The 23,312-nt window shown below is 36.1% G+C and overlaps 2 protein-coding genes and 1 long non-coding RNA gene across 18 annotated transcripts in view; 1 reads left to right on the top strand and 2 right to left on the bottom strand.

Annotated features, from left to right (window-relative positions):
* PPFIA2 (PTPRF interacting protein alpha 2) overlaps nucleotides 1-7,212 on the top strand; it is a 329,918-nt gene extending 322,706 nt beyond the window's left edge. For all 15 annotated transcript variants that reach the window (XM_035338456.1, XM_035338451.1, XM_035338479.1 and 12 more), the window contains 3 exons: nucleotides 457-616; nucleotides 2,215-2,307; nucleotides 5,728-7,212. In XM_035338456.1, coding sequence (XP_035194347.1) covers nucleotides 457-616; nucleotides 2,215-2,273 — 219 coding nt within the window. In that variant the 3' untranslated portion in view covers nucleotides 2,274-2,307; nucleotides 5,728-7,212. The remainder of the gene's footprint in view (nucleotides 1-456; nucleotides 617-2,214; nucleotides 2,308-5,727) is intronic.
* A 322-nt stretch (nucleotides 7,213-7,534) lies between these two features.
* LOC118173747 lies at nucleotides 7,535-8,496 on the bottom strand. The gene is made up of 3 exons (XR_004754366.1): nucleotides 8,358-8,496; nucleotides 8,114-8,228; nucleotides 7,535-8,061 (listed from the first exon to the last, which is right to left on the bottom strand). It is a non-coding gene; the product is annotated as an uncharacterized LOC118173747 (long non-coding RNA).
* Nucleotides 8,497-8,941: 445 nt separating this feature from the next.
* Nucleotides 8,942-23,312, bottom strand: part of ACSS3 (acyl-CoA synthetase short chain family member 3) — a 67,226-nt gene continuing 52,855 nt past the window's right edge. For both annotated transcript variants that reach the window (XM_035338581.1, XM_035338590.1), the window contains 6 exons: nucleotides 22,153-22,216; nucleotides 14,866-14,947; nucleotides 13,747-13,869; nucleotides 10,413-10,512; nucleotides 10,154-10,329; nucleotides 8,942-9,845 (listed from right to left, as the gene is read on the bottom strand). In XM_035338581.1, the coding sequence (XP_035194472.1) occupies nucleotides 9,771-9,845; nucleotides 10,154-10,329; nucleotides 10,413-10,512; nucleotides 13,747-13,869; nucleotides 14,866-14,947; nucleotides 22,153-22,216 (620 nt within the window). In that variant the 3' untranslated portion in view covers nucleotides 8,942-9,770. The remainder of the gene's footprint in view (nucleotides 9,846-10,153; nucleotides 10,330-10,412; nucleotides 10,513-13,746; nucleotides 13,870-14,865; nucleotides 14,948-22,152; nucleotides 22,217-23,312) is intronic.

Here is a 23,312-nt window from a genome sequence, read left to right on the forward strand (position 1 = left end):
AATATTCATCTTAAGGTAAGAGTTTGTCACACAAATGTTCAAGTTCAAGGAGGAACAAAACTTTTAAGAACATGATGAATATGCCTATGATTCTGTGTATACATGAGTGTTTAATTCTTTATTAGCACTTTACGTAAGCCTCCTAATGCAGCAACAAACCACTGCATCAAATACAGTAACAAATCACTGTATTTGGAAGAGAACTAAATTCTGCTTTAGCAGAATCCTCCAGTATATCAAACCACCAACTTAAAGCTTTCCACTCTAGCATTTACTATTTCTGAAGCATTTACTTTTATACAAGTGTCTCAAATGAATTGTAGTTACTGCAGGCAGTGCAAGAAAGCAGGGCATTTGCTGCAAAACAAATTTGACAGTGGGAGAGGCAGCAGGCAGCCAGATTATCAATCACAAACTTCATTTTGCTTTATCCAATACAACTCTGTGTCTTGACAGAGCGACGACAAGAACTTCAGACGCGGCCCCTCCTGGCGACGACAGTTCCCTCCCCGTGAGGTCCACGGCATCAGCATGATGCCCGGCTCCTCCGAAACGCTGCCAGCCGGGTTCAGACTAACCACAACATCGGGGCAGTCTCGGAAAATGGCAACTGATGGTATGAAGTAATTTCTGCACTTACTGTTGAAAAGCAAGAGGTTTATTCTAGTATGCTAAATTGACTTTTAGTGCATGTTTGCCCTGCAACAGAATGGCTGAGTTCACCTACCTAGCATAAGGAGGCTGGGAAAGTGAAATTAAGGAATGGAAAAGCACTCACTGACTTGGCATACTATTGATTTTTTTGTGTGTGTGTTTGCTTTAGGCTGTCAGGGTGCAAAGGAAACACTCAGAAAGAGAGGAATTAATTTACTGACATGCATCTAGGATTACATATAGTATCTAAGCACCTTTCTCAGCTCATAAACCTCTCTACTAGGTGTAGTATATTTTGGAGGATGAACTTACAAGGGACTATCATCTTTATTTTCCTACTTGACTTTCAAACCATCAAATAACTGAAGTTGCTAAGAACTAATAACAACCAGCAGTTAACAAATACTGAAATTCAGATACTAATTCTGTTACTGTAGACTAGTCTTAATTTTCTCTGGAAATCTTTCTACTTCTAAAAGATGCATTAATTCAGCAATGACTTGAAAAGTATCAAGCAGATCATAAATAAGTAAAAGTTTAAAATTGTTTTAAGAAGGCAGGGAGAAGGGGAAAATCCCACCGCAGCTATTTCTTCAGATATACGGACAACAGAAAACGTGAGTACAACTGTCAGAAGTTCTGAGAGGTACCAGTGCACAGGCTGCCCCATTTCAAATAGTGCTCTTTATTGCCTTATGAGAGACTTTAGGTCTATGAATAGATTTATACTACAGTAACTTAATACATGGTAGTGATTACATTTTGTAATTCTTTCTTTAACAAAGTAGGCAGAAAAATACAACCATCTAAATTCCATTAAAGTATCTCGCCTTTAAAAATATTACTTTAAAATTGCAGATACATATTGAGTAATTTACTGATTGCATCCCTATATTCCATTGACTCCACTGCTCATGTGCACGCTTTGCTTTTAATCCTGCACTTTTTGGCAGTTTTGAAGTCATAAGACAAAAATCCATTCCAAGGCAAAATCCATGCACAAATAAAGGTGCAAGCTTCCTTGGCATTTCCATGGCCCACATTACTGTAGTAGCTAAAAACATTACAAACATTCATAGACTTCATCTGTTAGCCTTACTATAAAGTAGAAAATACTATTCCCGTTTTACAGATGGGGAACTAAGGCACAGAGGAGATTTAGTGATTTACTGCAGATCTTCCAGACAGTTTATTATTGAGCTGGGTCCAGAACTCAGTAGACTTTAAAGCAGGTAGCTTTGAAGACCTACATCTTCATCCAGAATTTGGCTTCCTATCTTCCAGTGATGAGAACACTGTGGTATTTAAACATCATGACAAGTACATTGTTAGGGCTTCCGATACAATTTTAAACTGTACTTACTGAAGGAAGGCAGATTCAATAGTAGACCAGACATGAAGGACTTTGAATGAGTTCTGCACTGCACCATGCCCAGATCATGTCAGAGAAAGTCACAGAGCGGTTTATCAGCCATCCTTCCAGTGGGAAACAGACTGATTTATTTTCTTCATGATTCTAAAGAGGTTCTGGTTTGTTTCTTTTTTTCTTGCAATTTGCAGTTGCTTCATCACGACTGCAGAGGTTAGACAGCTCAACAGTTCGCACATACTCATGCTGACAAGGCCTAGCAAAGAAGCCAGCACTGAATTGTTGTGAGTATTAATAAGGGGCCATCATGAAACCTCTTTATGTACACTACACCCAGTATTCTTTGGCATCATTCAAGCAAGAGCCAGCTTGGAGCAGAGGACCTAACTTAGACTCACTAAGGCGGCCACTTGATCAAGACAACAGCCTCAAGCTCAGTCCAGGTGACACTACACCATTCCCTCCCTATCTCAAGTAGCAGGTTCTCTCTGCTGGTGCCACCTTAGCAAAAGAGACAGTTTACAGACAACTTCTCTTCAGATGATAGCTCACCAAGCATAACACACTAGTGTGCTCTCAAACTTAGAGCTAGAACGGCGGGAGAGGCACTGAATTTACTTTATGAGAATTTGGAATAGTTCTACCAGGAGCTCAAGAGAGGGAAAAAAATCTAGTAAAGCAGAAGAGATTTATTTATTTATTTTAATGAGAGATATGGATCCATTTAGAACATCAGGTAGCTGAATAAAACTAGGATGGAACATCCCTTATCCAGAAATCTTCCAACATTATCCATCACAGAAAATCTCATGCTTCGCAGATCATTCAGAAATGGCCAGTGGTAAAGAAAAGATATTCTGAGCTGGATATTCTGCAGCTTTAGATCAAATCTAGTACCAGAGTTCATGTTTCATTTCTCAACACTTCTTTTTTAGATATGGCTATGAATCTGTTATCCTTCCAGAGTTCTGCAGAAAAATACTGTTTGCTGTGCATCACAAGTTTTGCAGGAAAGACTAACATGATGAGCGCTTTCATCAATATGGCATCATTTCATGCTAATATTTTCTCAGTAACAGAGGCTTTTTTTTTTCCCATTTAGTTACTCAGAGGAGTTGGAAAGTGTTTTTGGACAGCACCAAAACCCCACATTGAACATGCTTTAATAGTTCTTGCATATTATAGACAAGACATGCCAGGATCTGCAAGAAAGGAATTGCTGTTTCTAGTTTTTACCCAACAAACTAAATTTTTAGATATTCAGTCTGCAGATTTTACTAATTCTGGGCATATTCAAAGACCACTAATGAACAGCAAATGTTACCATTGGAAAATGTAGATTGCTCAGGAATTCTGCTGATGGCATCAGCCTTACTTCATAGATCTCAGAAGACTGCAGGTGTATAAAATTGTCATGTAGTTAGTTAAAAAAGAAACTTCAAGCCACCACTAAAAAATAAGCATAGATTTTTTTTTTCTAAAATAGGCAAGCTGGTCCTACAACGCTGATGATGGAGCACAAACTAAATCTTTTTTAAATCTATGTGTGTATAGATTAGGGCTTACTTTATGTTATGTCAATAAAGTCAGTGACAATACTCCCAATGAGTTTGATGGAGGCAGAAACTGATAGCAGAGATGTGCATCTTTTCTCTTGTATGCTTCAGACTTGCAATGTTGAAAGCAATGACAAAGAAAGTAAGTTCAAATGCTGAGCAATCTAATAGGCCAAAAATAGGCCAAGCACATAAGACAATATTTTACAACAGGTCTGAAGAGTGCAACAAGAGGAGAAATTGAAAATGTTTATATTAATAAAAATTAACTTACAGTTTTCTAAGATGTTTATTCCTAGGTTATTCTTCAGTAATTGTCTAAAAATAGTAAGAAACAACTTGAGAGTTCTATCAGAATTTAAAGCTAATTTAGATATAAATTGTAAAGGTTAATATATAAGGATGACTGAAACTAATGTACTGCTATTTCCTTTTAACTTATCATAAAGTCCTTTTAGAGAAGCAACAAGGTGATATCAACTAGAACGTTAGTTAGTACATGCACTGTTTAACAGTGCAATCTCAAGGTATCACCTAGGTTGGATACCAAGTTAAAATAGTTTGGAACTTCAGTAAATTACATAAGAATTATACAGGGAAAATATTTCCTTCATTATTATATCGGACATTAAAATTTAAACCAATGACCTGAATTTACCTGAAGCTGTTGAAGGCACACAGAAGTCTTTTCAGAATTTGTAATCACATTTCCTGAGCAACAGTTTCTTCAGGGAAGGAACTGACTGATACTTGTAGAAAAGAGATTATTCATTATAACGTCTCCTGAATTTTTTCAGATCCGGGTCAGACTGAGACCCAGGTTTGCAACACCTTGCGTAAAATACATCAGTAGTCCTGTTACTACTGTGACTAAAGTATTTGCATGTGGGACTGATCCTAACCAGGCAGCAGAGAAGTCTAGTTTGATGAGCCGCTGCTGCACAACAGCAATATAAATTCTTAGCATAGTAAAAAAACATTATGCATGTGTAGAGCAGACTAAAAAGAGAGCTGCAAATGGGTTGCATGTGAAACAATGAGATAGTCTGTGATGACAGGCTGCAGAATTCTTGCACTTTGCTACTCCCATTTCTTACAGAAAATGTCAAAGCCTCATATTTCAAAATAGCTTATTCCAACAATACCAACCAGGTACAATCTTACAGTGTCTCTGGATGTTTCTTCACAACAACTGGATTCAATCCACATGCTTTCAGGTCATATTTCAGGTATTTTTTAAACATCTGTTGAAACCACCCTGATGAGTTTACATAAAACATGAACTGACATTTTCAGAACAGTTCTATGAACATAGTCCACACGGCCCAGTTTAAGTATACTATTAAGATCATAAATATAAGAACACTCAATACCACTGTTGCCTAGCCATTTAATCTTGCAAAGAAGTTTAAGATAGTGCACATGGTCCAGCTTTCTGTTGCGGTGGCTGTATGTCTTCCCTGCACTTCTGTCTTACAAAATACTTGTCACCACCACATCAGAAGGCTCAGCCGGGACAGTTTCATTGCCACAGGCTGGTGCAATAGCATATGACACAGTTTCACATTTCTTCTAATGAAACGTCAAGGGGGATTTGGTAAATCAAGCGTGTACTTCACCAATGAAGGATTCCAAAGAGGAATTTGTAAAGACAGATGGGGAAGAAGTGTTTCAAAAAGATGTGAATGGTAATCTGGAAACAGCTGGTCCACAGCAAAGAAATCATCAGGGTAAAAAAGGTAAATGCTGTCAAGCTGCAGTGAACAAGGAAAATCACAGAGTACATCAATAGAATCTATACACTTAAAATGTGTTTGACCTTGTGCCAAAGAGGCAAAGGTCTAAAGATGTAGGAAACTCTAACCATCAATACAGAATTAAAACAAAAAGAAAACAGCTGTAAAATTAATATATACAAGAGTTTGTTTTGACCAAGAATTAGTATACATTACTAAAAGATCAAAATGCATAATTGATTTATATTATAGATTTAAAATTAAAGAACAAATACACGTCTCCCTCAAATGCTCAGTTTTCAGTAAAACATGCAACAGCTTATTTAGTGCTATAATATTTCTAGTGTCCTTGCATCCTGGATCCAATTACAATGAAAAAACCTTACTAATTAATGTTTATTTTTTCCTTTAGATGTCATCTCTTTCTTCTACTTTACCTGAAGTGCACTACCACTACTTATGAAAAAGAGCATTAAAACTCTCTGCAAGAACAGGGTAATAGGGAAGAGAACACAAAAGGTTTATCAGACAAACAGATCTGATGTTCCTTTCATGTATTGGTTAATTTAGAATAAGAATAAAAATTTAAAAACCTAAATTGCTTAAAAAAATGACAAAACAACTTCCCCCTTTCCTCCCAGCATCTCTGTCATCAGAAATTTGGCAGTAGTGCACATCCAAAGCTTTTATCAAATGAAGCCACTCATTTTTACATTGTTTCATCTGTTTTATTGTAAAATACTAGACATTTACGTATTTACTGTGTATTTCTTTTAAAATGTGTAAGTCTTATGTAAATGGATATAAATATGATTTTTTAAAAATAAAATCTATGGTACATGGGGTCTCAGTGCAAACATTTGACAATACAGTGTCAATAATACTGTTTGTAACTTTCCATTCCACCATTTTTACAGTTTTTGGATTGTAACAGTCAAATGAATATGTTTAGCAGAGTTAGAAGCTTCAACATGTTCCTACTGTAAAACCTGTCAATATTTAAAGCTGAACACCTGCCTCTGATGATGTATAATAGAATGACATAACCTGGAACTGGAGCCAAAATGGACCTCTAAAGACAAAATGGAAATGTTAGATATATATAGAGAAGCACCATGATGGCTCACCTCTTAAAATCACACAAATAAACCCAGAACTGTTTACAAAAAAAAAAAAAAAAAATAAAAAAAAAAAATAAAGTAATTAAAAAAAAAAGGTTTTATAAAAAAAAAAAAAAAAAAAAAACTCAAAAACTTTCTTCTATGTTACCTGCGGACCAAGAAGAATCTTGCTTTACCAAGAGCCACCTTTTTGTTCCAGGACCTTCAGACACCAGCCAGCATTGGAAAATTAAATCTAATAATTGCATAGAATGAATAGAGTGCGATTCTCAAGTTTCCAAATATATTCCACGAAGAAAATTAAAGAAAAGAGAAGCCAAACCCCACCATTTCTTCATCATAACAGGGTATTAGACAGGCTCCTGTCTAATGTTCTGCTTTTAGCCAAGACGGCCTTGCTGAGACTTCACACAAGTCTGTTTTATCAGAGGAAATAACTGAAAGACAGAGTGATTAATATATAGTGTATAAAAGTTTAGAAGAGCAAATATTACCTGCTGTGGCTTTATTTGGTGGTGTTATTGTTGTTTATTCTTTGTTTAAATGGGAAGTTTCAAAGTAAGACCTACTTAATAGTCATTTACCTATTCGCTATTTTTCTGCTGCTTGATCTTAGCTCAAGACCTGTCTTTTAGTTATTTCTTTTACCAGTTTGATCTGCCATGTTTGCACGTACATAAACATTTGTTTTGTCTATTTTCATTTGGCAAACTTCAGTCAATCAGATGGTGAAAGATTTTTCTCCCCCAATGTCAATAAAAAAGAATTCAGTGCTATTTGTGTTCATAAGTCTATTAAGCTTGGTATGTAGTAGCATTAAAATAGTTTGGATGTCATGTAATGGTCATAGGTCAATGGTCAAAGCAGAAAGAAGCACATTTTGCTAACAGGTATGAGTTACAATGAATTTTCTGGTCAGTATCTGCCACGAGAGGGAGCACAGAACTTGATGATGCATCCGTTCAGATGGCTTTAGTTTGAACAGAGCTGTAGAGACAGCAGACACAGCTCTTCTACATAGAGCTTTTAGGGCTTACCTGACCTTGCTGTTGATGCTCCTTATTCTCCACTCTCATCCCTGTTTTGATTCAGTTTAGTCCAGAATGTCACCAAGTAAAGCAATGCAAACACCCTTTGCAGTGTTTGAAGTATCATTTGTATGCACTTCTCATAAATTCCAGTTCCAATTTTCCAGAATTTCTTTTCCAGCGTACATTTCCAGTCACAGACCACACTCAAATTCGGTGGCATGGGGGATAGGGGGCAGAAGGAAATGAGCTGTGTTAGGGAAAAGAGTGAGCAAGATCTGCAAATGAAGCTCTGGGAATACTGCCCCAGCAGTACCCCCTACTTATTTACACAGTAGAAAAAACAGGCCAGAGAATTAAACATATACTTAAAAAAAATAAAATACATGTGCTATTATGACTTCTTTTTTGATCTCAGGCTAAGATATCAACACTCCTAGTATATCGAAAGCACAGCCACAGCTCTACTCTTAACAGCTAGAAATTGTGACTATGCTAGGCTCTGACCCACAATCGGTGAATAATTATTGTATCAACTTCTTTCAGCTGATTTTCAGTATCTCCCTGGCCATTCAAATCGACCCACATGCTTCTTCTCTATAAAATAAAATAAAAATAAAGAAAGAAAAAACAAGTGCTCTTCTATCACTTGTTAAATGGGCTTGTTCTTTCTTGATTGTACAACAAGGCTGCAGTGCAGCAACAGACCTGGGCACAAGAATAATTACGTCTTTCCCTTTCCACAGCTTGGCACAAACCTAAAGCTGTAAGCAAAAAAAATCTGCAATCACAGATCCTCAAAAAAAAAATGCTTTTTTGGGAAAAAAAGCAATGCTCATAAAAAAAAAAAAAAAAAAAAAAAAAAGCATCACTGCTATGATGTGGCTCTTTACCTGAGTTTTCTGAATGCTGATGAATGAGCCCTTTGGCATTTCTGGAATCCTCCACATTATCATGGCAGTAGCAGTGAGTACTCCCAACCACTCTGCCCCTCTCTTATCTCAGTTTTGATCTTGAATGTTTTCCAGCAAAATGGGGGGCGGGGCGCCCGCCGGCGGGGTAGTCTTAAAATACACTCACAACTTCTGAATTTGCCAATTGCTTATTGTTTATTCCTTGGAATAGCAATGCTACATTTGAGTAACTTTTCTGCTTTTAAACTTTTCATTTATTTTTACATGTATTTTAATGTATTTCATATATTTTTACAAGGATTTTTACATATCTCGATCAGTTAAAAACTGCAGCTTAAGAAGTAATGCATTTAGAGTGTGTATCCTCCGCTTCCTGATACATTAAGAATCCTAAAAGTATATTGAAAATGTCAATACCATCAAGGAGTGGTTGCCTAGTATGTGTATTTGCTCCATTTCTTAGCGACATCTATCTCAGCAAGCCTGAAACATCTAATTATGTCAGTGAAAGCACATCCTGGTTTATCCTTTTCATAAGAGTGATGAAAAATGCAACAACAAAATTATCAGAAAATGCAAGGGGTAAATGCTTGCATTTATTTAACATACATATTTTCTATTCAACGTTACTATAGAAAAAATAATATTTTAACAGACTTGAAAGCCATAAATCACCTATTATTTTACAAAAAAAAAAAAAAAAAGGCACTTCCAAAAGTCATTGAATAAAGCAATTAGAGGACTCTATGGCACAAAGATTTAGGAAAAATCAGTGGAATAGAGAAACTTAAAGTTTTTAAAATTCATAAAAATGTAACTAGCATAAGGCTCATAATTTATAAGTGAAGACAAGTTATGTCTGCAATGATTTTCATATCAGAATTCCTACTTATTGCTGTCTTCAGTTTGTGACTTACCTTCTGAAAGCTGTTGTAGCCAAACTCAGATTAGTGGTTTCATTATACAATAATGGATATTGTAGAATCTCCATCACTAGAGATTTTCAAGATGTAATTGGACAGGGTACCAGGTAATTTCATCTAGGCTCCCTTTCCCCATCAAACCTTGGACCTGATGATCTTTCAAGGTCCTTTCCAACCTGGGCTGTTCTGTGATTCCACGATTCTATTATAATGAGATAATACAGTGACTCCTTCCAAAGCTATATCAGTGTATGAATACTATTTAAAATTATTAGCAATCTTAACATACAGCATATAATGACAACATGCAGTCTTCAATATGCTTCACTGGCTACGGTGATACAGTAAATAACACAGTACCATTTATGTAATAAAGAAAAAAAAAAACAATCATGACTAGTTTTTAAAATATGTATTTTGTAATAGAAAGTCTCTGTATATTTCAGCAACTGACACTTTTATTAACCTATTACCCTGTTGATTTTTTCTTCAGCACTTCTTCTATGTGTTTAAACACGCTAGCATCTTCAATGGTTGGTGTTATCTGAAAAGGAAGAATATACATAAGCATGTGATAGTAGATTGCAGTCTTTCAACAGTAAAACAGAATTTCATCCAGAGAATCTTCTAAATCTACCCTTTAAAAACAGACAAGAAAATATATGTATATATATATATGGTAAGCTCTGGAACATGAAAATCTTCTGGGTAATAAATAGTAGAAATAAAATACTACGTAATACTTGAAGTCATGGACCAGTTGCAGAAAGGTCTAGAAAATCAAAACCATGATGTTGGGTATTTGGATGCACTTATGTGCCTAGTTCATTAAAGCATACATCTCCAACTTACCTTATACGGCTTTCCACTGACAAGTGCAGAAAGAGCTGAACGTGGGATCTTGCCAGAACGCGTTTTTGGTAGCTGTTTCACAAACACCCCCTTCTGAAAAGCTGCCACTGGACCAATGTTATTTCGAACGCTCTCAAAAATCTCTTTCAAAATCTTCCCCTCTTCTGTCTTTATATCTAGTAAAGAAGTTCATTCATACCCTTTAACCTTTCCAGGACTTTTGCAAGTTTTAGTACCACCAGTAGCACTGAGCTCTCACCTTCTCTGAGTACACACAGGGCAAAGGGAACGTGTCCTTTTAATGCATCCTCCTGGCCTACAACAGCACAGTCTGCCACAGCATGATGGAAGAGAATACACTGAGGGACAGAAAACAAAACTAAAACAGATTAATAATAATTTGAACATCTCAGTTAAAAAAAAAAAAAAATCATAGGCAAGGACATAAAAAATAGACTTCTTAAATTTTGACATCAAAAATTGTTTAGTCAGTACAACTCAGGATTCCAGTTACACGTTGCAAATGTACCTGTGAATATTTACACACACACCTATGTGTAGTTATCAAATAAGTGGAAGAAATAGAAACTGTGGCACCACAAGGTACAAATACAGAATCAAATAATCACATAATCATCTAGGTTTGAACAAAGCAAAGGTGATTACCTTATAGTTTGGGGAAAACAAGAGTGTCACATCTATGTTTTTGTTAGTTTGATTTTTTTGCTGAGACAAATAATGTTAGTCTAACACTATGAATATTGTGCATTTAAGTAAGGATGAAAACCACAGAAGCACTTGTATTACAGGGCTATCAAGTTGTATTTACTCATTCTTATTCTCTCTGATGCCTTGTATCTTTTTATTTTTTTGCCAAACACAAGCCCTGTCTCAGCTTGCAGCCAACCTAGCATTCAGCTGATCCTCTCGGAAATATGAGGCTTCAACATTCTTAGACAAAAAAGGGAGTTAAACCAAAACTACTGTAGTAGTAGGAAACTACTGCACATGTTCACAATTACACAAGTGATGGACACTACCTCAAAATCTCTTTCAGGAAAACAACATTTGAGAGACTCTTGTTTCTAATTAGCAAGCTGAGGTTCTTACTTCCTGGAAGAAAAATCACCAAGATGTCTCAATACATACTGAGATATGCATCACTAAGTCTGGGACAAGGTTGGACTTAAGACACCAGCAGTTGTGAATCCTCTTCCAAAGCACCTAGCTCTTTTCATGCAACTCCAAATCCTGGTGATATTTGTCTGCATCACATACACCTGTGAGTTTGGGTCACCTCTAGTCCAGAGCCTCAGTAATGCAATCTATTTCATGCTTTAAATACCCATTCTTTTCTGCTCTGATTTTTTGATCCTGACCACAGCAACTTGATTGTTATAGAATTAAGAAAGAAAGAAAAAGACAAAACTGTTTTTCATCTACTTTTCAATGAATTATACAGACTAGTAAGGTCTATGACCAGAGGTGCTGAGGCCTTTCCACACAATCATAGGAAAAATATCCCCAAAAAATCCCATAAGCATGTCTTTGACATTGGAGCAGCTAATTTCATATGACTGAAAATGTTAATACTAAGTTAGAGGTTATCAAACTTTCTGAGACAGGCTGAAAAGATGATCAGAGAACAGAATCAACACTAGCCATCTAAAAACTGCTTACAAGTAAGAAACAGAGAAAGTGAAGGGGAATTCCTTGACTCAGTGGGCACAAGGGTGGATTTCTAATGTAGCAGCAGACAGAAACCCGACTGTCAGTAAGGGAATTTTTCATGTTAAATTGCTTAACATCAGAGCAATTTTAGAAAGAGTCAAGCACTGAACCATTGACGTACAGAGATGGATGGATCAACACAAGCTGAGGTTACCAAAATGGCTAACATTCAGTGATTGGCAAGCTAAACAGTAACTCCTATTGCATCTCAGGAAAGATGGAGCCCTGATGGCACCAATAGACAAAGAAACTAATTGTTTGGAACATAATGAAGCTGAAATGCCAAAGCACTAAGGAAAAACTTGTTAAGCTTGTAATGCAGCTATAATGTAAATGCAGTTAATATACTTGCTCAACAAGATGACTGTCACTTAATTAGAAGGCTATACAATGAACCTCTAATTCTGTATTTACTGATCTTACTGAAAAGCTAATTGTGTTCTTGTTAATGCTTTCCCATTTAACTAGCAACTTGCTGTGCATGTATTAAAAACTGTTTTTTAGTTTTGTACAGAAGGTGAATAGAGAAGCATCTAGAAGTCTGTAGTGATGAAACACCATTTCTGGGGAAAGCTCTAACTAACACTGAGCTTCTGAACTGTTTCAGATGGACACGAAGATGACACGAATGTCATCTTTGAGGTAATTCAGTTCCTCATTTGCTGTGCTAGCTTCAGATCTAGCTTGATGCCAGGACACAATGCCCTTGTAGTAGCACAGCAGTAATGGGGGAGGATGAGGTTCCCTGTTGTTGAAGAGCAACACAAAACACTCACTTCAAAGGGGAAATAGATTTAAGCAGACTAAAAGACACCTTTATGTCTTCAGAGACCTGTCAGTACAGCAGCAGATCCAACTTCCTGGCTGACTGTTCCTTGAAGGACTACCTACATTTATAAGGATTTGTTCTCTTCTGTTAAATCAGAGTTTCTTCTATTCTTTTTTAAGTTACCCAGTCTTCAAAAAAATACAGTCACTAAAACATACTAATTAACATATTGCTAATATAAGTATTAGAAAGGAGAAAATCACAAATTATTTTGTGATTCAGTGAACAGTTAAATTCAGAATTTTAAGTATTTTTTTCCCTTGTACTTACCTAGCACACCTTTTCCTAGCCACCCTGAATAAGCAACTGATAAATCATCAGGGAAATTTATAACTGGCAACCACAGCAGTTGTGAAGGAGTAAGTGAACAAAGATATGAAATTAAGATACTATTATGAACAGTAGTATTTGCAACTTTTTGAGTTTCATAGGAATTACATTAATGATTTTCACTTTAGCAGAAGGATTTTTTTAAAGAAAATTTTATTGTTCTTTTACCACTGCTCTTACAGTAAGAGAGAAACAAAAAACAGGTCTCAAGGAACTGAGAAGGAAATTCTTCAAAACAAGAAAAAGCACCAAATGTGAATCTATTCAAAAAGATGTCAGATAACATCAAACACTAAAAAAAAAAAAAAAAAAAAAAAAAAAAGTTTCTACTCCTAAGTGATTTCAGTAGCTAATGCAATGACTTGACACGCTGAGCCTACATTACCTTAAAGTATTTCCAAGTAAATATATTAGAGCTTCAGGAACACTTTCCATGCTACCACACTGCCTCTTACCTCCATCTTCGTATGCCGTATCATGCTTGTTTTCTCAAGCCTGTGATACAAATTGCTTATTATTGTCCTAGAACACACCTTAATAGGAAGGACCTGAAATAATTAATGTTTTTTCCTAAAAGTACCAATGCAAATGCAATCAAGATAAGCAGAATGAAAACAGATTTTTGTGAGATTTTTAGTCTTCATGAACTCAGCTTGCTTTATTTATATTTCACTTTTCTATTTTACTGCCAGGCAGAGCTTACCTCTTCAATTGCACCTGCTGAAATTCTGTGTCCCGCAATATTGATCACGTCATCAGCTCGAGACAGGACATATAAATAGCCATCTTCATCCATATAACCTGCATCCATAGTATCATAATATCCCTAAACATAACATAACCAAAAATAAAAATAAATTCAGGGAAGAGTACCAGAAAGATCCATCCATTTCCCATGAAGCCAACACACAAAACTGATTGTGTCAAATGAAGTAAATTGTTGGTGCCTAAAAGATTTAATTCTACCTTTTTTTTTTCACCATTCTTATGTCATCATATACCTTGGAGCTCTTTTTCCAGAAGTTTTTTTCAGTCTTTATTAAGATAGAGCAGAAGACACTAAACACATAAGCTTTTATTTTTTCCACTCTGCCTATTTTGATCCCTGACAGTTTGGAGAAGGATGTTGCCTAATCTACACAATAATGGAATTGTTACAGTACAATGACAGTTGTCAAACTGACCCTTACAATACCCGTTTGCTGGATCCATTCATACACCACCATCACCATCATCATGCCAGTGCACAAAGAAAATAATCTGCCTGCTCAGTTCACTCATTTACTTTTATTGGACCAAACCTTCCATTCTGGACAGTCTATCTGGACCAGTCTATCTATCACTACGTGGAAAGGACGACACGAGTCCCTAGATAGTCCATCTGATAAGGACAATTCAGTAAGGAGCCTCCTAAATATTTACACACGTGGTACACAAGTGTGTATTTTGGACTGATGCTAAATTAGAATGAGTGCATGTCAGTGGTAGTAATAAATCTGACGTTATTCCAGTTGAAGTTTGAAATGCATCAGTTCTTTTATCTTTATTAGACCAAATGACATAAAACAACTTTTAGGTTCAGAAACTTAAGATTTACTTCTTTTGTTTCAGATCTGAAAAAAAATCAGTGACACCAAAAGCTGGAAGCATGTATGAAGAAATGTTTAACTTGAAATGTTTTTCAGCCTGTAAGAAATGTATTAAAGATCTCCCATTAAAATCAGATACATCTTCTTTTTTTTATATTACCCAAATGAAAACTCATGTCATTCAGTGCTGCGAGATTACCAAAAGTTTATATAAGATATTTTGTAATTCTTACTGGAAATTTTTGGAAATACAACTTCTGGAATGTTTCCTGATTTTCCCAAAGTCCTGAGAATGCTCCAGGAGGCAAAGGCAACCTTAAATTAAAAAGAGAAGAGTGTAGTTAGAAACACATATATAACAAGTACAGCTCATGCTCTCCTTTCATTCTTTGTATTCAGATAACAGTCATTGAGTCATAAGAAAACTGTTTTGTTTAATAATATGTTGATAACAGATCAACAAGACTGTGCATTTGTTGTGATCACATGCATGTCTCTGTACTCTATCCAGTCCATGCCTTGTATATAACGTGTCTAACATTCAACAAAACGTTTGGTCTAGCAAGCACTATACACTACACTATAAATATGTTATCAACGTTCAGCTTTCAACATTTTGATTAAGTATCTCTCAGAAATGTGTGCATATATGCTTTGATTCAGACAATTTCATTATTATAGATATCTATTTATCTGACACATACAAGCTCGTGTATAAGCAAACAAATTATCAGGTACACAAATCTTCAGTTTCTGTAAAAAGATGTAATGACTTCAGTCTGAATAAAAATGTTTTCCTTCTTTTAACTCCACATAATATTATTGGAATTATTTGAAAGTATATTGGTAAAAAGTCATTTTAAAACTTTTTAAAATAAATGGACTTTATATATATACATTAAGAAGTGAAGCTGCAAAATTCTGGAATGATTTATTGGTTGAGTTTTCAACGCATACTGTATATCCATTCTTCCATCAAGGATAGGGACTTGACAAAAGACAGGACAATGCATCTATCTGCCAGAATAGGAGAAGCTAGACAAGACTCAGGTAACAGGGAAGTGGTCTTTTTTGTCCTTCAAAGTCAGGAAGCTGTGTTTAACCCTAAAAGATATATATTCAAGCACAGAACATCCAACACAAATTTTATAAAGCTTAACCCTAGTAACAGAGAGAGGATGATCAGGCAAGGAAGCATATTCATACTGGTAAAACTGTAAGTGCTTCCTACAGAATGCACATGCCTGCATTCCTTACAAATAAATCTTTATCTAGGGCATTTTATTTTTTAACACTGCTAGTGTCTCTATGAGCCCAAAAGGCAACATCTCTAGCAGTGAAACACCCCTCTGTATGGCAGCAACATTGATACCATTACAACTCTCCTATGACGTTCAGGTCCCAGGAACAGATGCTACCGTCTCTGTTGCTATATGTACATTTCTAATGTTACAGTCATTAAAATAATATATATATATTCATTTATTTTTATCTAAATGAAGTATAAATAGTATGAGTTATATTGAAAGGGCCACATCATCTAGCAACGATTTAAATTCATGACTTTTTACAATGCCAGGTATCTCCAAGTTAATTCCGCTCAAGTAGCATAAGAGAATATACTACTATAAATACTACTGTTATTTCTAAGGGTTTGGGCTCAATACATCCTATAAATCACATTCCTTGAAAGTATGGTTAAGGCAAGGCCACAAATGCCAGACACTTCCCAGTTAGGCACCCAGGTCTCAGGAGAGCCGGCTGGCTTCTGCCCCTCTGGCAGGAATTCGCTGGCCTACCGTAAGACCTACTGGCTTAGTAAGCACCCTTGTGATACACAAACATGACAGAGTATTTGCCCTGAAAGAAATAAATTAGAAAAGTGATATATCAACTCCCATATTTGTGTATGTGTGAGTTTAAATGAAAAACCTCTTGTTCAGATTCAAGAAAAATCACCTGAGAATGGTAGTTACTATGGTTGTTGCTTGGTTGCTAATAGCATAGCATTTCGTAACAGCCTGAATCATTGTAAATTTTGAACTTTCAATTTATTTAACAGTCTGAAACATTCTTGTGATGGGAGAGAAAGAACAATTCACATTGACAAAATCCTTAATAAATTCCCCAAGGCTCTATTCAGTGGTTTCCACTTAGCCATTCAATAGAAGAGCCAATTTTATTGCAGAAACCAGGAAAACATTTTGCTTTCTGTAATTACAATTGTTTAGAAATCTAAACCAAGAACTGTGCAACATATCATCAAAAATATAATCCCAGCTCCCAATGTTTTGGTTTGCCTGGTTGGTTAGTTTGATTTGTTTTATGGAAAACTGCAATGATTAGTACATCCACAGCACATATTGCTGAGAAGCAAGAGAAATAATCATCCTCAGTCCTATGGAAACCAGGCTGCTAAACTACTGGCTGCCATGGGTATTTCCACAGCACAACACATAGCACAATACAGACACAATCTGAAAATACTCCTCTTTGTTTTCTCTAAAACACTACTTGCAGTTAGGACTCCGTTCCATCTCCTATGCAAAAAACAAATGCCATCTTCTATGTGTCAGTCTTCCGGGCAAAATAATTGCAAAGTGATGGGCACATGCAATTCTTCAGTGATAACAAAGTGCTTAGGATCACAACTGACTAGAAATTGTAGGTGCTGGGAAAACACAAATCACTAATAAAATTAATAAAGATGGCATTCACTTTGCCAGAAAATAATTCAACATACTGGAATTTTGCCAAGACATCAGGATTAAAATACCCTGAGCCAAAAGTATCTCCATCCCGCTGCTGTCCACAGGAATGCTGCCATGAATTCTAAAGGGAGCAGTGCTGGATCATAACGATGTGAGAGGAGATAGAAGACTGAAATGTAACACTCTGGTTACATTTTATAAAAATACGGTTATTTTATTACAAAGTGAGATATTAAGATTAGGTGAGCTTGGCAGCATCACAATAACCTCTGAAGTACTCTCACAATAATTGTTTTCTAGGAGCCAATTTGAAACTACAATCATTACCTGTTTTTTGAGCATTGTTTCACAGTTCGTTTTTCATGCAACGGTGGCTGACCCACCTCTAACATTGCCTGGGAAAAGCTGACTGTGACACATCCTTTCAGGATGCCACTTGGCAAAATGATGCAACATTTCTTGCTGCTGGAACAAATTATTGACACAGCACTCAGGAGATGATTTATAGGAAAAAAAAAAATAACAACAACAACAAACTGCTTTTTGAAAGCACAACCAAAAGTCAAAACTATTAAAGGTGCTACCTTGCTGAGTTTCGGAAAAGAGAAAAGTCATCCCTTTATTATATTCAAAAATCTTTTTGATTGCAGGTTTGAAAACCGTCTCCAATCTTGAAGCTTTTTCAGACACAAAGAACAACAGGACTGAAATAAGGGTGGAGAAGAGTTAAGAGAAGAAAGGATCTCAAGAATTTACAATTCTTCATGAAATGCCCCTTTAGTTAATTGAAAAAGGTCACAGAAGTAGTTGGCTTCAGGGTGGATTTTGCAGGGAAAAAAAAAATCTACAGTTTAATGGGAAAGATGAAAAGCATCTAAAAATTGTTAAAATGCCTGGAAAGAGTTAAAAGTAAAAAAAAAAAAAAAAAAATCAAATATATTCATGTATTCAGCTCATTTTTGGACCACTTGCTCACACATTGCAAGTCCTACTCATTGTTTCACTGTAAAGTTTGGTAAAATGAGTGTATCTTTACAATAGATACCCATGTATGACTTCATGGTGTCAAGGAAAAACATCATATTCCTAAGAAAGCTGTTCCAATAGCTTATTTGTAAGACACTGCTTTCTCTAGGGTACAGTCTTTCATTTTATAAATGTAGCCAATTGTTCTTAGGTGTATGGCTGTTAATCACAAAAATGAATTGCAAGCAGTCTATGCAGGATGATACACTTTCTTTAAAGGGTTCTACAAGAAACACTTTCCTCTCTGCAGCAGTCTTCAAGAAGTGTTTGGAGACTGTTCTCAGACACATGACCTGATTTTTTATTTTATGATTTATTTTATGATTTTTTATTTTATGACTTGATGATCCTTGTGGGTCCCTTCCAACTCAGATATTCTATTCTTAAATGCAATTTAACTAATCACTTAGTTTAAAAAAAAAAAAACCTAACACTTATCAGTTGTCCACTCCAACTTACAAAAACATTTCAGGATCACTGTATGTGTAATGCATTGTCTCTCCTCTTTCTGAATATGGAACGGAAATACTTATGTGATTCTATGCAGTGGAGAATGGTAAAATAATTTTTAAATACTTATCACATAAAGCTCCATTACAGTGGCACAAAATTGACTACACAAAACACTAGAGGAAGTGTAACATGGCTAAGGACATTCCTAAAAGGATCTAGAGGGAAATTTACTGGTAGACACTAGTCTCTGGATAGAACGAATATATGGCAAATGTAGTCTTCTTTCTTTCGTGAACGAACGTAAAGAATGAGACAATGCTGACAATGGTCTCATTAAATAAAAATAATAGGTTGGCGATGTTCATAATGAAAAAGAGCAAAATCGAGTTTCCCACTGCATTGGAATTTAAATAGTATTTCTCTTTGCTTACATTCCTTTGAAATTTCTCATTGCTAATCACAATTACACATATATACAAACACACAGCTTCTCCATTTTGTACTAATTATAGGCAGGTCAGAACAAAGCGAGCACAAGTGTGTCACTAAATCAGACTGGTCTTGCTAAAGTAATTGGAGGTCATTGCTGCTACGATTTTCACTTCAGAATGAATTCTTGGTTCATTACTCTTCACGTCCAAAGATTTCAGCTCAAAAAAAATGTAAATGTAGAAACAATTCATATAAACCCACTCTCATGAGCTGTAGTAATCTTCATTTTCCTTTGCGCTTTCATCATCAATGTTGTGACACTGCATTTGATTACACTATCCTGAAAGACCTGTGAAGTCAAAAATATTATTGCATGTCCAGGTAAATTATCCTCTGTGAGAGTTCTCATCAGTAAAAAATCTTTCTAAATGGCACAAAGATGATGATTACATGAAAGAATATCTGGTAGGTATGAGTAAAGAAAATAACATACTTGGTGCAGGGAGATGGAGCAATGAGGTGTAAGAACAACCTTTCTAAACTATTTGAAGCCTGCAGGATAAAATTAAATTTCAAGAACACGTATTCTAAATGCTATACTTATGAACACTGCAGGCCTCAAGCAGCCCCCAACGGTCCTTACCAGCAGTTAGACTAGGCTAGAAATAACCAAGAGCTGCATCATACCACTTTTGCACAGCTTGTATTGTAGGCAGTGTGTGGTCATAATCCTTTCCGAGAAATATTGAAGAATATTTCTCAATTCATGTATGCTGCAGATAAACCAAATACCTGTGTTTTGTTGTGTTTTGTTTTTCTTAAGCCCTAGACCATATTTTGCTGCTGACTCTATGATAGAGGAAGAGTCAAAACTATCCTGATTCCCCCACTTTCTTCAAGATGCCTGAGGACCCTGGGGTGATAAACAAACCCTGCTAGTAACAAGGATCATCACCACTGTTTTTAAGGGGTCTGTATGAGTAGTGGTCTGCTGAAGAAATGAAGAGGGGAAAGGCTTTCTTTGCAGGAGGGCTTTATGAAAACTAGTCCTAATCAAAAAATTAAGGAAAAAAAAAAAAAAAAAAAAGAAAAAAAGTTTTACAGCTAAACAACAATTGAGCTGAATGCAGCAGAAGATAGAAAATGTGATGTCTTAACCTAACCGCCACAGATTTTTATGAACAAAATAACCAACTAAACTCTGTCAGGAAATTGTCACTTATTAGAATGAAACCTTCAATAAAATTATTAAGACACTCCAACCCATAATATCCCAAAACCAACTTCTGTTAATAGTCTATAGATTCAAACATTGAACGTGTTAAAAACACCCAGAATTGGTCTCCTAAAGTTCATCAAAACCTTTGCCTTGTTTTTTTTTTTTTTGTTTTGTTTTGTTTGTTTTGTTTTGTTTTGTTTGTATTTTACAGTTAAGCTGCAGGATGAATTTTAAGAATTCCTAGTTGTGATGGTTTTACTCGAGTGGGCAGCCGAGCTCCACCACAACCGCTCTCTCACTCCTCCCCTCCTCAAAGAGGAAGGGGGAGAAAAGACAACACAAAGAGCTCGAGGTTTGAGATGAGAATGATTTAATTAAGGAAAGGGGAATGGGGAGAAAGAGAAACAAAAGAAACAACAAGGCCGCGCGGAAGCACAGAGAGAAAGAAAAAAAATTATTCTCTACTTCCCATCAACGAGCGATGTTCGGCCACGTCCCGGGAAGCAGGGCCTCAAAACGCGTACCGGTTGTTCAGGAGAGACCCTCCCCCATGAGAGCCCCCCTTTTATTGCTCAGTGTGACATCAGGTGTTATGGAATATCCCTTTGGTTGGTTTAGGTCAGCTGCCCTGGTGATGTCCCCTCCCCATCAATTGCCCACCCCCAGCCTGCTGGCTCTTGGGGGCCTGGAAGGAGTTCTGATGTTGTGCCAGCACTATGCAGCAATAGACATAACACTGGAGTGATACCAGTGCTGTTCCAGCTATGAGTGCAGAGCACAGCACTGTGTGGGCTGCTGCAGGGAAAGGTGACTCCATCCCAGACAGACCCAACACACTAGTGTGTTGAAAGATTGTCAGAAAAGACACTGGAACAGAAAGACAGGTTAACAATTAACCTACACAAAATTGGTTTCATAATGACTTTTTTTGAAATAGTCTTACTAGTCTTTCCCCTATTTCAGAATGGGTATTACAATAAATAAGGACATGATAAAATAATAGTAATGGTACAGGTAAACTATTCATTGAGTGATCCAATGCAAAAGAAAAAAAAAGGGGGGGGGGGGGGGGAGAAAAGAAGGAAGGGGAAGGGGAAAAGAGGAAAATAAGGAGGAAAATCTCCCCACTATTTCCCTATCAGTTTATTTGGCTGCAGCAAAAATCATGCTGGGAAAGATAAAACAACAAATCAGTACATAAACATACTGGTAATCCCTTAAGAAAAAGGCTTAAATATAGGGCAGTGTTAGGGAAGATAAATCTTGGCTTTAAAACTTTGAAAATAGCCCCAACAGATCTCCTAATGTGACAATATCCACTTCTGACAGGCATGTAAATACCAAGATAGTTATGACTCAGAAATGTTATCTACCTCTTTGTAGATATAATTCAGATCATTTGGCAGATTTACTAAGGATGAAATTAATTTTGCTTAGCTTTAGGTAGCTAATGTTAAGCACCTATTCTAAGCTGTCTGTGTCACCCCTACAGCCAGTGAAGAGACATAAGCACATCTGCAAGGTGATTTCTTCCATCCTAGCTGAACGCCTATGACAGCTAGGGGCAATTTTCTTTCAAAATACCTTTCTCTATCCACTGATTATAAACCTAAGTTTTATTATGGCAACACTTAGGCACTAAAGAGGCAGAAGTTTCAAAAAATACTTAGTTTGCTTACTTTACCACAATATTTCCTAAAGTCTTCGTCTTCACTGGTTCCTTATTTTCATCCAGAATCATCACTGTAAAAAAAAAAATAATAATAATAATAATAAAGGATTATAGTAAGAGAACTCCAGTTAAGTAGTATTTTTAGGTGGAAGACAGTGTCTTCATTCAAGGGTATCAATTTATATCACAGTTGAGAATGGCAATACACCAAGCAACAAAAGGTATTAAGTAATTTGAGAGTAAAAAACTGGATAATCCTATGACATTAACATTCAGCCTTAAGTCCAAAAAAGTCTTGAATAATACTTGTGCTCCAGGAGTAGACAGTACAAAGTCAAAAAGGGAAAAATATAGAACCAAAAATTAAAAAACACCTTCATAATGGAAACTCCAAGCTTGCAAATAATGAAGGATTTTTCAGATATATTGTGAGAAAAAGGGTTCAGATAACATGAGTGAGAAATAATAACTAAGATTACTGGAGGCTCATCTAGCTGATGTGAGAAGTGCTATTAGCAGTAAATAAATGTTCCTGGTCTTCAAAGGCTCTCAGGAGACTCAGAAAGATGGTCCCCAAATGACAAGGTTATTCTAGTCTAACGCAAAGATGTAATTTAACTTGTGAATTACCCAAAGCTGTGCAGCAGTGCTAGAGAACACCGAAAAATCCAGACCTCTGAACAGAAGACTTTTTCCCAGATGACAATGACCCATCACCTTCAGATCACATCTTGGTATGAAGGTGTGGTGGTTTCAGCAGTATGACGGAAGTCTACTTAAGTAGACTTTTTAACTTTCTATTTACATTGTAGCATAAACAAAACAAAACTTTAGTAATGTCCAAAAATCATTACCAGTTATATAATTTAAGAATAAAAAATCTATCTTCTAATGCATAAGGCACTCTTCTAATTAATACAGTAACAGCAGCCAAAACAACATCAAAACAGATGTGGGTGACAGTGAGACAGCTGTCTGTGCAGAGTAATTTTAAAAGATCCACTACTTAATAAACGGCTGCATTACAGGACATAATGAGCCTCAAACAAATAAGTAAAAAAGGTACAGTTTTTTCCTAAATCTTTAGTGAATTTCAGTGTTCATTTTATTTTTCTTTTTTAATGCATGTTTAAGACATTTCCTATGTTCTATTTGAAGGAATTCCTT

This window comes from Oxyura jamaicensis, chromosome 1, assembly GCF_011077185.1.
Source record: "Oxyura jamaicensis isolate SHBP4307 breed ruddy duck chromosome 1, BPBGC_Ojam_1.0, whole genome shotgun sequence".
In the NCBI taxonomy this organism is placed as follows: Eukaryota; Metazoa; Chordata; class Aves; order Anseriformes; family Anatidae; genus Oxyura; species Oxyura jamaicensis.